We start from the raw sequence: 13,159 nt of genomic DNA, 5'->3' as shown, positions 1-13,159 counted from the left end.
ATGTAATTTTAACATCAGAGTCCAAAAAGAAAATTGCGTTGAAACACAGCCACATCCATTCGTTTCTGCGTCGCCTTGGGCTGCTTTTGTGTGACAACAGTAGCGTGAGAATTTGTTACAGAGACCTGACAGCCCGCAGAGCCTGAAATATTCACTATCTGGTCCCTCCCAGAAAATGTTTGTTGGCCTCGCTCCAGATTCTAAGCATCACGGGGCAGGGTTCACTGCTCCTGTGGCCCTTCAGCACCCAGACTGAGCAGGGGTTCAAGGAGCACTTGAGGTTTTTCGGGGCATCCTGTGTTGTATGGTGCCAGCGGGTGACGGGAGCCTGGCTGAGAGCCTGGACTGCTCTGCAGGGGAGCATGATGAGGGAAATGGACTCAGGCCCCCGGCATCCCGTTCTTCTCACGGCCCAGCACCCCGGGTGACCCCGCCCTGCTCCCCAGCGGCAGGGGTCCCCAGCCACGCACTTCCAAGGACTCCAGCTCCTCCTCCACCTTGGTCTGGAGCACTCCCACCATCTGCAGGAAGGCCGGGCTCACCATGCTCTCTGCCTCCTCCTCGGTGAAGGCTTCCCAGTCCAGCAGCTGCTTCTGGAGGGACAAGGCAGAGCCTGGCCGGGCTGGTGGGGGTTCTGCCCCAGGGCCGGGGCCTGGCCCCTGAGATCCGCCTCCCCCTAATCTCTGAGACCCCCAGGGAAAGCCTCACAGCAGTGGAGATGGTCTTTGTGGTCCGCCCACTATGTCCAGGTGCTGTGTGCTGCCCTCTCCTTGTCTTACTGCCTCCCCCGGATGTGTTCTCATCGGCCCCATTTTTAAAACAAACATGTTTTTATTGATATCAGAGAGGAAGGGGGAGGGAGAGAGAGAGAAACATCAATGGTGAGAGAGAACCATTGATCGGCTGCGTCCTGCATGCCCCCTACTGGGGATCGAGCCCACAACCCAGGCATGTGCCCTTGACCAGAATTGAACCCGGGACCCTTCAGTCCATGGGCCGATTCTCTATCCACTGAGCCAAACCGGCTAGGGCTCCCACTTTGACAGATGAGGAAACCGAGGCTCAGAGAAGCCGGAGGCAAACAGCTGGCACATATTGGGGCCAGAATCGGAACTCAGCATTGCTCTACTGCAGACCCCATAGGCACAACCCGCCATCCTGCGTGGCTTCGGCGTGGCTGCAAGTCAGACAGGGCTCCCACTTCCTATAAATGACTTATGCTAACTAGAAAGTGGGCTCTCTCTATCAACAAAGCTTCGGTTTATGCATAAAATCTAAAATACACTATCCTCCCCAAATTAAAAGTTGGTCTGCCGTTCAATGTTTCCAGTGCTGCCGAAGAGGAATGCCAAGTGTCCTCTGTCAAGCTTACTGCACCCTTAGGATATGGGACTTCAGCACTCACCCCCTGCGCCGGGCAAGGGACAGTGACAACGGGCACGGGTGTCAGCTCTCAGGGCCAAGGTCATGGAGCTCTGGGGTAAGTCCTGGGCGGCAGGGGGGAGGGGAGGAGAGAGCCAGGGCAGCGGCTCTCAGAGGACACAGGCTTTACTTCTGAGGTGTGACTGGGAAGCAGCTGGCTGTCCCTAAGGCCACAGAGCAAATGGGCGGAGCCCTGTGGGCGTGGGCAGCCCCTAGGCCTTTCACACATGGGTCTCCTCATCTCCAGATGGGACTGGCGACGCCCAACTCTGCAAAACCGTGTAGGATTCAATGACAGGGTATGCCAGTGGGTGGCACAGGCCACAGAAAGAGCAGCACTCAGACCACGAGTCACTCTGTGAAGTGCTCTGCTCACCTCAGAGTCCTGGTGGCTGAGCAAAAGCTGGGCAGACATGTGAGGGGTGGAGCAGCAGCAGCATGTGGGGTGGGGGGGTCGGGCGGGCAGCAGGTGGGGCCCTCAGAGCCTGGGGACGACTCCTGCCACAGCCGGCATACTAGACCCTCTTCACAATGATGGGCTTTTTTGGTTTTTTTGTGAGTTTTGGTGTGTTTTTTTAAAATTTAAACAGTTTTACTGAGGAGGCAGGGAGAGAGCATTTTGACAAAATATTTCCTTGTGCCCCAGAAAGCCAGGCACTGTCATTAAAGGGGTTTGTGGGTGAACTCGCTGGCTCACCATCTGACAGAGGTGGGCGCGGCGAAGAGCACCGGAAATACCCCCATACGCCCTCCGCGGGATAAATGACGTCAAGTGCTGTGACACAGAGTGTCAAGGGTGAGGCCTGAGGTGCTCAGGGAGCATAGCACTTTGCCTGTGAGATCCGGGAAGGCTTCCTGGAGGTGATCATTCATGTCGGGCTACACCCTGAGGGACAGGTGGGAATAACTGGGGAGCTCAGGGTCCAGACAGAGGGAAGAGCTTCAGAATACCCATAGCCAGTGAAGGAAAGCAGGGGGCCCAGGGGGAGAGAGGCAGGGCGGGCCAGGGAGGGGACAGCAGGCCGAGGCAGGCAGGGGCACCCACCTTGCACTTCTGCACGTGCTCCAGGCACTCCTGCCAGGTGTTCTCATACTGTACACGGAGCTGCATCATGCAGTCCGTGTGGTAGGAGTCTCCACGGGCAGAAACAAAACATGTCAGCTGCTCTTCCAGAAGGAAGAGGGGCGATAGAAAGAGGAGTTCCCCCTTTTCTAAGGGCAGCGTCTTCTCCCCAGGAAAAAGCCTGAACCAGGACTACAGAGCTCACCCAAATTATCCTGGCTCTCCTGGCTCTGCCAGGCCAGGGCTTGGTGGTCCCATATGCTTCCCTTCACACCCATCCCATCTCCCCCAGGAGGGCCTTGCTACCCGCTCCTGAGTTTATAAGGAACTCTCAGATAAACGACTGACTGACACAGACAGTGGAAGTTACTACGAAGCTACTACTTGAGCAGCGTTCTGGAGAGACCCGAGGGAAATCCCGCAAACCCCACTCACCAAGGCTGTTGTTGATGGAGGCCAGAGAAGAATACCATTCATCCAGCTGAGCTTTGCTGTAGTTGGGGGGCAGAAGGTCGCTGGGAAGGAAGACAGGACAAGTAAGCCAGGCCGGAACGGAACCTCCACTTACGGAAATGGGTGGATCTGCAGGGAGCATGCTCCGGAGCACTGTCTGTGACCTGTCGGGCTTTCCTGCTGCCAAGTACATACCTCATGAAAAAGTAACTCATATGAACGAGCCTGTTACTTAGAAAAGAAAACCGAATTTTCCTAATGGGAAGAAAAAAAAACACACAGCTTACCGCACTTGAGCAAGGAAACCACCTTTGGGAACCTAATCTGAGATAACAATACAAAATGCATACAAAGTTATGCATTAAGACAGTCGCTGAACATTACTGTTTACAAACACACAAAAATCACAACCTTCACATCCAACAATAGGGAATTGTCCAAATAAAGCACAATGAATCCTCTTGTGAAGTCATTAAAAAAGTGTGCAGCTAGCTGGTTTGGCTCAGTGGATAGAGCGTTGGCCTGCAGACTAAGGGTCCCTGGTTCAATTCTGACCAAGGGACAGAAAAAGGACATTAGTGGGGAAACGGGTAAATCCGAAGAAGGCTGGTGTCTAGTGACTGGAAAAGCATCAAAGTTTAGCTTCTCAGTTTTGACAAATGTCCAGTGGTAACAAGATGATGACATGAGGGAAACTGGGTGAGGGATAGACAGGAATGCTGTGGACTATCTTTGTAACTTTCCGGTTAATCTAACATTACTCCAAAATACAAATGTGTGCCAGCCTGCGGACTGAAGGGTCCTGGCTTTAATTCCAATTAAGGGCACATGCCCGAATTGCGGCTCGATCCCCAGTAATGGGCGTGCAGGAGGCATCCTGATTGATATCTCTCTTGCACTCTCCTTTCTTCTCTCTCTAAAATCATTAAAAACATTTAAAAAACATTTTTAAATTATATGCACATATGCTTATTGGATCTAAGTACATTCATGGGGATTCTCCCTGGACTCCGGATAACTCCCTCTTGGGCCCCTGGGAATCTTAGCACCACTCTCCCCACCTCACTGCCCACAAGCCAGCAGAGGGCCTGGGCCCGAGGACAGGGGCTGGGGGAGGTGCAGACAGAGCAGGTTCCGTGGGGGCCTGGCACTGAGTTTTGCCCAGTTTAACACACAGGGGCTCAGAGTCAGAAACAAGTGGAGTTATGGAAAACAATAAAGCATTTTCCTGGTATTGAGATGTTTATCCACCTTGTTAATTTAACACCCGCGTAAAAATGAGGCCGCATGTGGAGGAGGTACCAGCGAGGGGGAGGCTGGGTGGGGCTCTAATTGTCATTTATATCCCAGGAGAACTTGGGCAATGTGGTGAGGAGGCCCAAGTCCCAGGGTTACCAGGATGGGAGGGACCAAGGAAGACATTGTCTCCAGCCTGCGGGACCACACAGGCTCCATCCTGCTGCTGGGAGTGGATGCCACAGGCTCCCCGGGCAGTGGGCTTCCAGGGTCTAGAACAGTGATGGCGAACCTATGACACGCGTGTCAGAGGTGACACGCGAACTCATTGTTTTGGTTGATTTTTCTTTGTTAAATGACATTTAAATATATAAAATAAATATCAAAAATATAAATCTTTGTTTTACTATGGTTGCAAATATAAAAAATTTCTATATGTGACATGGCACCAGAGTTAAGTTAGGGTTTTTCAAAATGCTGACACGCCGAGCTCAAAAGGTTCGCCATCACTGGTCTAGAATATTCAGAGTACCTCCCCCTAAACAGCTTATTATGGGATTAGAGCGAGGTGGACCCGGGCCTGAGGGAGGTGCCCACAGCCTCTAACAGGTCCCCTGTCCTATAGCAACAGAATCCTCGCTGACCTCCCAGCCTCCAGCCACAGACCTCTCCAAACTGCAAAGCAGATGGAGCCAGTCTGCTCCCCACTGCTCTCAGCATAAAGTCCAACTCCTTAGCCTGACCCGCTCTCCCCTCACTGTCTCCCCACCTCCCTGCTGGCCATTGACTCCCTCCGATCTCTTTGGTACAGTCCCATTAAACTTCTTTCCGCAGCAAACGTACCATGTTCACTGTTGCCACTGGGGCTAGAACAATGTAGAATGTGGGCCCAGGCCGAGACCAGGAGATGATGGCCTAGTCTGGAGGATGCCTCAGGAGAAAGGTCTGTGCTGGGGGCTGGGCCTGCCTCCCCTGTGGGTGCCCAGGGGCACCCCTCCCCAGGGACCCGTCCCGCTGTACCAGATGGTGCAGAGATGCCTCAGCCGCTTTCCCTGCAGGGCTCTCTGTTTCTTCAGCATGTTCTCCAGCTCCTCCTTCACGGCTGGAGGGTCCTGGATCCTCTCACTGGCCATGAACTCACTGGGTATCCAGACACATTGACACCATGGAGAAAAGACGGGGGGCAAGGTGGTTGGGAGAGAAGGGATGAGACCCACGGTAAGAACATTCAGAACTCCAGCCCCCTTCCTCTACTTCCAGCCCATTCCTCCCCACCTTGGGCCTCTGGGACGCTGGGGAAAGGAGGTGGAGGGGCGGAGGGGGGCGGAGGGGCGGAGGGGCGGAGGGGCGGAGGGGAGATTAGAACCAAGGCCCTGTCCGCGAGACTCTGGTGCTAAGAGCATGAGACCAGCAGGCTCAGACCCGGGTGAGGGACCTGACTGCTGCCTGCCAGCTCTGTGACCTGGGGCAAGTCACTGCCCTCCACGCGGAATCTCAGGTTCCTCTTCTGGAACGGAGCTGATGATGACCAGGACCCAGCAAGATATTGCAAGCAACGTCCTCAGCACCACACCTGACTCACGGGAAATGCCCAGTGATCAGCCCCTGCCATCACTGTTGATGACTACTGACATTTGTTAACCTCCCGGGTCCAGAGCTGACCCTTTTCATGCGGCATCTTGCTGAGCATCACTGGCCTATCACCAGCCCACCGTGCCCGCTCTGCACAAGGAGAGAAAGGCTCCGAGTGGTCAAGTGTGAGATCAAGGTCACAGGGAACCTGCAGGTGGAGCCGCTTTCCTCCATCCTCCGTGTCAGACTCTGGTGCTCCCATCGGGAAGCGCGGACCTGCAGCTGCAGACCCACAGTACACACGGACAGACCCTGGTGTCCTCAGACATCTTGGCTCGAGGCCTCCCTTTTTTAGCAAAAGCACGCCTCGTTTGTTGGCCCAAAGGTCCAGGACCCTTGTGTCAGTATGAACAAAAGTGCCACCTGGCAGAGGAAGCGTGGAGACGGGCCTTCACTTCACCTTCCCTCCCCTGGGTGAAGTTTGCCATCGGAGTGGGACAGATCGAAGCCGCTCTTTTCACCCCGGTAACCCAAGGCCACGCGGAAGAGTAAAGAGCGGGAACTGGGCAGATAACCAGACGAACGCTGCCAAACAGCTTGTACTGCTCTCAGAAAACGCGTGTGAGGAAAACAAGACGCAAATCTACACACGCAGCGTGGGCCTCAAAACGCCTGCGAGAAAACACCACAATACCAGCTGCGCTTCTCACTGCGGCAAGGGGTGCGTGGTGATTTTCAAGTTCCTCTTTATGCTTTTATCTACATTAACTTTTAAAACAATAGCACACATTACATTCACCACCAGAAAACTGCAGCATTTTAAAGCAATGGCAAAAAGGGAGGGAGGATGCCACCCCACACCCCCCAGCCTGTGCCGGCCGGCCAGGGGGGCTGGGCAGCCACTGACCTCAGGCTCTGCAGCAGGACATCCTTCTTGATGGCCTTCCAGCCGTCAACCAGGCCCTGCCAGCGGCGGCGGCTCTCGAGCTCCTGCTTCAGCGTGGCCTCCATCAGATTGACAAACAGCTGCGCGATGGCCCTTCGGTTGCCGAGGAGGGCTTGGTTTATGACCTGGGGACACAGGCAGGCAGGCTCTAGGTGGGTTGGGGGGCTCTTGAAGGTCAGAGCAAGGCTCAGTCGGACAGGGTGATAGGAGGCTGGAGAGGGACCAGGTGAGGTGCGGGCTGACGGGGCGGGAGGGGAGCAGTGCGGCCGTGGCCAAGCAGCGGGTGGCGGCGTCTGAGAAGTCCCGAGGGGTCACTGGGCACTCAGGAGACTGCCCCGGGCTCCATAGCCATGGCAGCGACCAGAGCCTTTCCCGAAGGCTTAACCATGAGCCGCGAGTGAGCTTCAACACAGCTCCAAAGCCACCTCCGACTGTTGGTTAACGACACCGATGTTGGTTCGCGGGAGTTGAGCACTCCAGCGGGCTCTCGGTGTTTAACTGTTTTCTGTTTTGTTTTTTAATAAATTTGTTCCAAAAGCAGAGTGTCCATGCCATCAGGGACCAGCCACATATGGCCACGCTGAGAACCGGGATCCAGTTACCGAAGGGGGCCGGAGCGGGAACACCCGTAGGCAGTCCTCCCAGTGTTCTCTCCTGGGCACGCTTGGCATGGCAGTGGGGAAGTTCCTCATTGTGTGGTACTGTTCTGCCATTTACGTCCCTGCCCCCTTCATGGAGAGCAGCCTCTCCCACTCCCCCAGGGGCGACAGCATCCAAAAGTGCCTCCACACACTTCCCGGAACCCTCCAGGCACTGCCCCGGCCTGGGGGTGAGGACCTGCCAAGTGCAGTGAGCAGAACTTCCTGCAACGCTTGTCACTGGAGCCTGAGGCTCACTGCAGCTGCGCTTCCTGGCATTGGTAAGTATCTCCGGAACCTCCCAGTCTGCGGCCGTAACATGAAGATACGTACAGCACAGGGAATTCTCGAAATCCAATGAGATAAACGCACACAGGACAGGTAGCATGTGCCAGCGTTATAATGAGTCAAATAAACCTGAGGAAGGCAGACTGTGAAACAAAACCAGGACGTGGCTAACTCTGACTCCCCTGATGGAGCACACGGATAAAAGTTAGGAACTCTTGCCTGTCTCAGAGTGAGAGCTGCCGTGGCTGAGCCCTCTGCTGTCATCCTCCCAAGAGCTGGGGGTAAGTATGACTGTCCCCATTGTATGGACAGGGAGCTCCAGGGACAGGAGTGGAGTTACTTCACGCCTGCGCAGTGAAGAGGAATGTCTGTGTTCGCTCCCGGCCCGTGAGACCCCAGGCACAGGCCTGAGCTGAGCCCATCGGCGATTCTGAACTCTGCGCTCCCTGCGCCATTGTCTGGCTGCCCTGCTCCCTGCGCCATTGTCTGGCTGCCCAGCTCTCCCCCAGGACCTGGGAACCCCTGCAGGCAAAACGCGCCTCTGAGGAGCCAAGAGCAGCGCCCTTTTGTGCAGCAGAGGAGCCAGGCTTCACTGGCTTGGGAGACATGAAAAAACCACCTTGAATTTCTTGTATTTTTCATCCCAAAGAAAGCAGCTGGGGAAGGCAGGGGGGGTGGACAGGGAAGCAGTGGGAACAAAGCCAGGGGGCAGGCATGGTTCAGCAGCAGGAGAGACAAGAGCCACCAGGAAAACGAGACTAACAGAGCAGGCGGGCGTCACTCACGAGGGCACAAGTCACCCTGCGACTGTGCCAGCTGCGAGGTGACGCCCCAGAGTGCAGCCCCCGTTGCGCTGCACGTGGCAGTTGAGACATGGCCCGTAGGCGCCTGTAAAGTCGTCAGTGCTCCAAACGACGACGCTGTGTTCGGTAGACGGAGATTATGACGGCAGGAAAGCATGAAATGCACTTCAGAAAGATTCCCATTGAAAATATTTAACTGAGAGTCTGGTTCTGCACCTAAGTGGTCACAGAGTTACCTGGAAATGCTACCTGTGAGAAGTCCAGCATTTCTGAGGCACCTGGCTCTGGGGCACATGAAAACCACTCACCTTGGCTTCGTTATTTATCAGCCTGTACACATCGGGCTGCATGAGGTAGGAGGTTTTCTCTATGATCAGCACGTATTTCTTCAACACGCTTTTTAGCTAGAAACGACAAGGCGCCATAGTTAGTGCCGCTCACTCGTCCTGGAGAACTGAAAGGAAACAGGTGACGCCTCACACAAGTGGAGATCACCAAGAGCCCACCCACTGGCGGGCCGACTCACTCTGTCTGCCCGGGAGAACTCGAGCGAGTTCAGTGTCTCATCCAGCTCCTTAATCCCCTGCTTCTGGAGCAGGAACCTCTGGGCCACCTGATCCCACAGCTCCATCAGGGTCTGTGCCGGGAAGTCTGGGTGAGGCTGGGAGGACGGAGGGCAGGGCGGGGAGGAAGAGGAGGAAGGCTGGGGGTGGGGCCGGCCAGCCCACTGGGGGCCCCTACTTGGATGTCGTAGTCTACCAGCTTTGTGTCATTTTCCACTACTTTGAAGAGACAGTTGATGTTTTCATCACACTCAGCCAGCTTTTTTAAAAGCAGCGCTCCTGGCTCCAAGATGAGCGGTTCCATTTCCTAAAACAGACCAGGAGAGCGATGGCTACAGCATCGATAGCCTCGGGCCAGGGGGAAGCCCCCCAGTCTGTAATGAGGAAGAATCTGCCGAGGTCCTGTTTCAAAAATAATACTAGTTCTTACCCAGACCTAAGGAGTGACGATTCACTAATTAGCTCACAGCTAGAGCACAGGGGCAGCCAGCACTCGGGGCAGAGCTTGTCCTCAGACTCACTTGGTCCTCACCACAGCCTGGGAAGTAGGTGCTGACATCTGGCCAGGCCCATGGTTGGGACTCAACAAATATTCATTAAAAAAGGCCTTAAAATGTTTTTTAAAAAAATTTTTTTAAAGGCCATAAGCCCTGGCCGGTCACACACCAAAGAGTTGCAGGTTGGATTCCGGTCAAGGGCACATACCTGGGTTGCATGTTTTATCCCCGGCTCTGCTTGTGGTGGGTTCAGGAGGCAACCAATTGACATGTCCTCTCACATGAATCTCTCTCTCTCTCTCCTGCCCCCCTTCCACTGTCTCTAAAAAGCAATAAAATAAAAAAATAAAAATGTCCTCAAGTGAGGATTAACAACAACAAAAAAAAAAGAGAGAAAGGGAAAGTGGCCATAAAGAACTCCAGGTTTCCTTCAGGTGGGACGAAGGCTCAGTTATGTTGTGTTACCAGAGTCACCGAGCTCATGTCCCGTTGGGGCACATTGGCAAGGTGATGAGCTGGGCCCCATGAATAGGATTCAGCGGGGAGATCAAAGGCTGTCAGGCTGGGCTTTGGCACTAGACCTGGAGTCATTCCCACTTGGCCCCTTAAAGGCCAAGTTAGACAAGACTTCCTGGGCTCACCTGACAAATGGGAGTCATGAGAGAACCTGACGCAGGTGACAACATGCACTCAGACGTGTCTGCTATGGTTCTGTCCACACGATGGTGGGCCGCTGAGAACCGGGGAGCTGGGGGGCAAGGGAGGGTGGGGGCAGGGACACACCTGCCTTCGGAGGCTCCAGGATGGGAGGGGAGCAAAAGCACAGGTTCTCACCATCCCAATCTGGGCGATCTCCTCCTTAAAACTCATCAGAGTGTTCTCGTAGTTCTTCTTCTTGTAGTCCCCTTGAAAGGTGACGGTGCTGACCCTCTCAGGAACTGGGGAGAACAACAGAGGTGGTGGGGCTGTCCTCAGAGCTCCCAGGCAAGGGGAAGGCACCCAGGAAAACGAAGCAAGGCACAAAGTACCCCGGCTCAGGAGATGCATCCCAAAACCAGGCCAGCAGTGCCAGGGGCTTGAGGGAAAAGAGGGAAGATGAGGTGATCCGTAAGTGCTGTAGAAAATGAAGCCTCACATATGCAGTTAAATGCTGGCAGAAAGTTCCAAATGGTATGTACAGAACGGGGTCCATTATGTCTTTTAAAAATTAGTTCTATAGAAGGAAATACATGCAAAAATAATAACAACACTTACATGTGCCAGCTGTTGTTCTATCTCAATTACTTATTGTTCTTATTTTACAAGCGAGGACACTCAGCTTGGGGTTAAAGAACAAAGGCCGTCAGTGGCTGAGCAGGGACTTGGACACGGGCCCTCTGCTCTAGGGTCTGCCATCTCACTCTGCTCTGCTGTCCCCTGAACCTATGCAGAAGCTGAACACCACATGTTTCATGGGGGTGGGCACTCTTGGGAAGAGAAGGGGTGCTATTGTAGAGGCGGAGTTTTTACTTATCTCCTTTCTCCGTTTTTCCATAGTGAGCATGTCTTACATTTTTAAATCGTAAGGAAAAAGACCCTTCTGCCCTGGCTGGTTTGTCTCAGTGAATAGAGCGTCGGCCTGCAGACTGCAGGGTCCCAGGTTCGATTCTGGTCGAGGGCACACGCCTGGGTTGCGGGCTTGATCCCCAGTGTGGGGTGTGCAAGAGGCAGCCAATCAATGATTCTCTCTCTTCATTGATGTTTCTAGCTCTCTTTCTTCTCCCTTCCTCTCTGAGATCAATAAAGATGTATTAAAAAAAGAAAAGAAAGAGACCCTTCATATTGAGATAAAGTCAACTAAGAATGTGGTATGAAGGAAGAAAATGTGGATTGAGAAATTCTCTTGTGAAATCACAGTAAAGTGAGCATCATCCTTTACCAACTGGTTTTCATTAGTAAATAGTGATAGTGCAGGAAGTCCCTTCCTCCTCCGCCAGCTCCCTACACTGGGAGAAGGTTCAGGGGAGACGGCCCAGGGGAGAAGGCTCAGTGGGAGCTCCACACAGTGAGAGCTTCAGGTGCTTCTACGTGAAGCTCCTAGGAGGTCCCCAGGGGCCCTCTGGGGCCCAGTCAGGCCTGCCCTTGCTGATCAGAGGCTCACCGATGGTGTCCGTGAGGCCCCGGACTTCTCGGGCAGCGATAGTGCTCTCACTCTCTTGAGCTTTTTTTTTCTCGGTTATTTTCTTTTCCCTGAGGAAAAAAACAAAACAGAAAACAACAGTAAAACCCCAATATCCGCACCATCAGGGCAGCTCTGGAGGAGGACTGGCTTCCTGTCGCAGGGTCCCAGCCCTGAGAGGGTCTATGGCTTGCGCGGAACTTGAAGAACCAAAGGGAAGCCCAGCTTCTGCTACATTCTTCCAAGTGCCCCGAAGGAAAATGCAACCCTGGCTTTCCTTTCCTTTTTCCCCACTTAAGGAGTAAAAACTCACAGAGCTGAAATCATCTGCTCAAGTTTAGCTTCTGAACTTGGAAGTTCAGAAGGAACCCCTGACCTTTCTGCTCCAAACCCACCAGCTCCCATCTCAGGAAATGGCACCTCAGCTGTCCATCCAGGAGCTTAGGCCAGAGACCTAGGACTCCTCAAACCCAATCCAGCACCTGGTCCATGGGTTCTGCCTCTAAAATATACTTGACATGACCTACTCTCCCTCTTGAGGTCCCACCAAGCTTAAATGGACTGCTGTGGCCTCCTGCCTGCCTCTTCTTGCAGCTCCCTAGATTCTGCACGTGGCACCCAGAAGGCCTTAATAATGAAAATCAGCTGCTCACTTCAGTAATGTCCAAAATACCGACTGTGGCATGCAAGCCTCTCCCAGCCTCATCTTCCTCTCCCAGGCCACTGACTTCTTCAGCCTTCAGCAGTGGACCGAGCCCATCCGGCCTCAGAGCCTTGCCCATGCTTCCCTTCCCTCACCCTCTGGGCTTAGCTGAGGCCCCTCCTCAGAGAGCTTTCTGGACTTCCGTCCCACTACCATCCTCTGTGTCAGAACCCTCCCACCTTTGGGGAGACCGTCTTATTTATTTACTGTACAGGCCTCAAATTCCAGGAGGGTGGGAGCCTCATGCCTAATGCCTGGCCCTCGGCACTTAATCAATAATTTGGGGTCGGGGGAGAAAAGGAGAAGCAAAAAGTCCTAAAAAGCAGGTGTTATTACCTCCCTGGTACTTCCTTCCTACCTAGCACTCATCTTGTGTGAGCTCTTTTTGAGTTTTTGAAAGCTCTGATGCACCCCCAGCGTGTGGGCATGTGGCCTGGATGGCAGGACCTACCGGTAGAAAACAGGGTTTTCCGTGACCCAGTCATTGGGTAGGCTGTGCATCCACTTGTGCTGCCGAGGGGACAACATCTCCCCTTCAGGAATATCCACCTTCTTCATCAAGGGCTTGCTACTGTTCTTCAGGACCCCCTCTCGCTTCCTGGAGATCACCAGGGAGTGGACCAGCTGCACCTGAATCCAAAGAAGAGCCAGTTGTGGGGGAGGGGTCAGAGCACAGACTTCCCAGCACCCTCAGGCTGACTGCGCAGGCCCAGGAGATCCAGTGGGAACCTGCCCGTAGTAAGGGGCTCTGCAGGAAGGCCTCCAACCCCAGGTAGGGCACACCACATACAGAAGGGTTCTCCGCTCCCTATAACAG

At 54.0% G+C, this 13,159-nt stretch overlaps 1 protein-coding gene across 1 annotated transcript in view; it reads right to left on the bottom strand.

Annotated features, from left to right (window-relative positions):
• Window positions 1-13,159, bottom strand: part of CCDC180 (coiled-coil domain containing 180) — a gene marked incomplete at its 5' end in the record, with an annotated part of 47,716 nt that overhangs the window by 30,862 nt on the left and 3,695 nt on the right. The window contains 11 exons of the mRNA XM_081103143.1: window positions 471-593; window positions 2,468-2,556; window positions 2,921-3,000; window positions 5,195-5,314; window positions 6,654-6,817; window positions 8,730-8,825; window positions 8,948-9,058; window positions 9,163-9,291; window positions 10,316-10,419; window positions 11,622-11,710; window positions 12,794-12,972. Of these exons, the coding sequence (XP_080959269.1) occupies window positions 471-593; window positions 2,468-2,556; window positions 2,921-3,000; window positions 5,195-5,314; window positions 6,654-6,817; window positions 8,730-8,825; window positions 8,948-9,058; window positions 9,163-9,291; window positions 10,316-10,419; window positions 11,622-11,710; window positions 12,794-12,972 (1,284 nt within the window). The remainder of the gene's footprint in view (window positions 1-470; window positions 594-2,467; window positions 2,557-2,920; window positions 3,001-5,194; window positions 5,315-6,653; window positions 6,818-8,729; window positions 8,826-8,947; window positions 9,059-9,162; window positions 9,292-10,315; window positions 10,420-11,621; window positions 11,711-12,793; window positions 12,973-13,159) is intronic.

The sequence above is a fragment of the Myotis nattereri genome, assembly GCF_964212035.1.
Source record: "Myotis nattereri genome assembly, chromosome: 12".
Classification (NCBI taxonomy): domain Eukaryota; kingdom Metazoa; phylum Chordata; class Mammalia; order Chiroptera; family Vespertilionidae; genus Myotis; species Myotis nattereri.
Note: the sequence above shows the minus strand (reverse complement) of the source record. Positions and strands in the feature narration are given on the sequence as shown.